Source organism: Orycteropus afer, unplaced genomic scaffold, assembly GCF_000298275.1.
Source record: "Orycteropus afer afer isolate SDZICR_OR568_19922 unplaced genomic scaffold, OryAfe1.0 scaffold00585, whole genome shotgun sequence".
Taxonomy (NCBI): domain Eukaryota; kingdom Metazoa; phylum Chordata; class Mammalia; order Tubulidentata; family Orycteropodidae; genus Orycteropus; species Orycteropus afer.
Genome location: NW_006922172.1, coordinates 264,893 through 267,673, shown reverse-complemented (window position 1 = coordinate 267,673; position 2,781 = coordinate 264,893). Strand labels below are relative to the sequence as shown.

At 41.1% G+C, this 2,781-nt stretch overlaps 1 protein-coding gene across 1 annotated transcript in view; it reads left to right on the top strand.

Annotated features, from left to right (window-relative positions):
• MTR (5-methyltetrahydrofolate-homocysteine methyltransferase) overlaps positions 1-2,781 on the top strand; it is a 251,989-nt gene that overhangs the window by 108,727 nt on the left and 140,481 nt on the right. Inside the window, exons 8-9 of the mRNA XM_007956235.1 lie at positions 1,530-1,630; positions 2,365-2,423. Of these exons, the coding sequence (XP_007954426.1) occupies positions 1,530-1,630; positions 2,365-2,423 (160 nt within the window). The remainder of the gene's footprint in view (positions 1-1,529; positions 1,631-2,364; positions 2,424-2,781) is intronic.

Sequence of the window (2,781 nt, the reverse complement as noted above, 5' to 3'; positions counted from 1 at the left end):
AAAGAAAAAATGCTGAAGATTAGGACCTGGTAGGGAAAGATTAAGAATAATAATAATAAGGAGAAAAAGTATTAATAATATTGTATTTTTTGAAACGGACAAATAGAAAGAAACTAACCACCAGGAAAAAGAAAGCAGAAAAGAAAAAAAGAAAAAATCTGTGGAGGACTGGGTAGGACACCCAGGCTCTGTCTGAGCATACAGACTGTGATGGAGTTCCTGTGGGCCCAGAAGGTAGCTGCGAGTGGGAATGGCCACACCTCTGTTCACCAAGCGGGTGTAGGGTGTAGTAAGAAGAAGAATGTCGTACCTTTTCAGTCTTGCAGGCCCCGAGTGTTCTTTGGGTTGCTGGAAAGCAGAACATGTTGTTAATCCCCAGAAATCTGCGAGAGCGCTGTCTCTTTAAATATCCAAAATAGTCAAGCCGCTTTTTATATCTTCAAAATGGCGGTGCCCTCCGGAACCTCAAAAGTCCACAGCTCAGCCCACCTTTCTCTTCACCTTCTCCGTTAGTTCCCCAGCCACCGTGTACAGTCCTCTGTGCAGTCTCTGGCTAGTAGGGGGATTTTTTAGGTTAATTCTTAAGTCCTACCACCACAGGAATCTGCGAGAGCGCTGTCTCTTTAAGTATCCAAAATAGTCAAGCCGCTTTTTAAACCTACAAAATGGCGGCGCCCTCTGGATTGGCAAAAGTCCACAACTCAACCCACCTTTCTCTTTACCTTCTCTGTTTGTTCTCCAGCCACCGTGCACAGTCCTCTGTGCAGTCCCTGGCTAGCAGGGTGATTTTTAGGTTAATTTTTAAATCCTACCACCACAGGAATGTGTGAGAGCGCTGTTTCTTTAAATATCCAAAGTAGTCAAGTAGCTTTTTAAACCTACAGATTGGCGGCATCCTCCGGACTGGCAAAAGTCCACAGCTCAGCCCGCCTTACTCTTCACCTTCTCTGTTTATTCCCAGCCACCGTGCACAGTCTGTGCAGTTCCTGGCTAGCAGGGTGATTTTTGGGTTAATTCTTATATCCTGCCACCACTCGGGAATCTCCAAGCTGTTTGTGTCATTCGGGTTGCTCAGGTTGCTGCTACACCGCAGCTCTATTTGTCTCCCTTTTTGGTATTTTCACGCAAATTCTTTTGATAGTTGGGGTTTAGTCCATTTCTGTGTCCTTCCCGTCAAGGCTCAGGGGTCCAAGATTATCTTCTTTGTCTCTGTTAATTGGTTTCCCTTTTCTTTGTTGAAGAGGGTCTGTGCAGTCCTTCTGCCTAGTCCATCATCTTGTCGGAACTCTCCTCTTTCCATAACTTTTATGTTTTTTTAATTTTAATTGTGATTTGGGTGAAAATTTACTGAGCAAATTCATTTTCCATACAGCAGTTCACATACACTTTGTCTCATGACATTGACCACAATTCACCACAATACAACATTCCCCTTGTACTTCCTCCCGGCAGTCTACCAAACCTTTTTATATAGATAAATACATTGAACAAAAGATGATGCTTCTTATACCTTCTTTTTGTTTTTCCAGCATTGGATTAAATTGTGCTCTGGGTGCAGCTGAAATGAGACCTTATGTTGAAACGATTGGAAAATGTACCACAGCCTATGTGCTCTGTTACCCGAATGCAGGTATGTGTCTCAGAGTGGACCTCTTATGGGGAAATACAAATGTACAAACATGGAGAAATATGGTAGCAGGTCTTGATGGTAATAGTTTATTTGTAGGTCTTAGGAGAAAGGTGACGCTCAATCAACATTTTATAGGTGTAAACATTTTATTTGGTTCTAGATCAGTGTTTCCCTGTAGATAGAAGGGATAGTTGAACCTTGCCTAAAACCTTCGGAATTGGGCATAGCTTCAAGTGTGGCGCTTAGTCGTATAACTGACCAGTTGTTGGTGATAGTGCTAGCCAGGTAGACATGGCCAAAGAGATGGGTCCAAAGAAGAGGAGAGGGAGCCCTGTTCTCCTTTACAGTATATTGGCTCAAAAGCAGCAGAAAAATCCCATGTGTTGTTTCTTTTTGTCTTTCTGAAAGCTAGGACTTCTAGATTACTGTATGTAGAAATCCCTAAGATATTTGTAGACAAGTCCGAAACTATCCAGTTAAATATTGGTAATGCATCTTGGTTAATTAAATTTCCTGGTGAATGGCTTTGAGCACTGCTTAGCTACTCAGAGCTAAAATAATAATTTCCCAATCTTCTTTCTCTAAATTTATACATTTTAATGTACAGTAAAGTTTCTTTCCCACCAGCAGTAAGATAACTAGAAGAAGGTAATATATGAAACAGAAAATTAGATAGTCATACTTGGGATTGTTTATTTGAAAGAGGACTGGTGTTTTTCATTTGTTTTTAATAGCGTATCAGATCCTCATTCATTCAAAGCGCATCAGTACCCTCCCTCTCATTCCCAAGCAGGTAGGTGACAGGGAAGACTTTGCTTTATTATTTATTAGAAGAGGGTGGGGTGGGAGGAAATCTCTCCCATACAGCAGTGACTCTTCTTTCAAATTGCTTTTTATTTTTTTGGTATGATTTTTTATTTTATGCGTGGCATTTGTAATCACTATATAAATATTAGGAGCTCTGGTAGCATAGTGCCTGAGGTATTTGACTGCTAGTGAGAAGCCTGGTGGTTCAAAGCTACCTCCCAAGGAGGAGTCGTTGTGAGTCAGATCCAGCTTGACAGCAGTGAGGTTTTGTGTGTGTGTGTGTGTGTGTGTGTGTATATTAAAAAATTAGGGTTTTTATATGTATGTAAATATTAAGGTTTTTA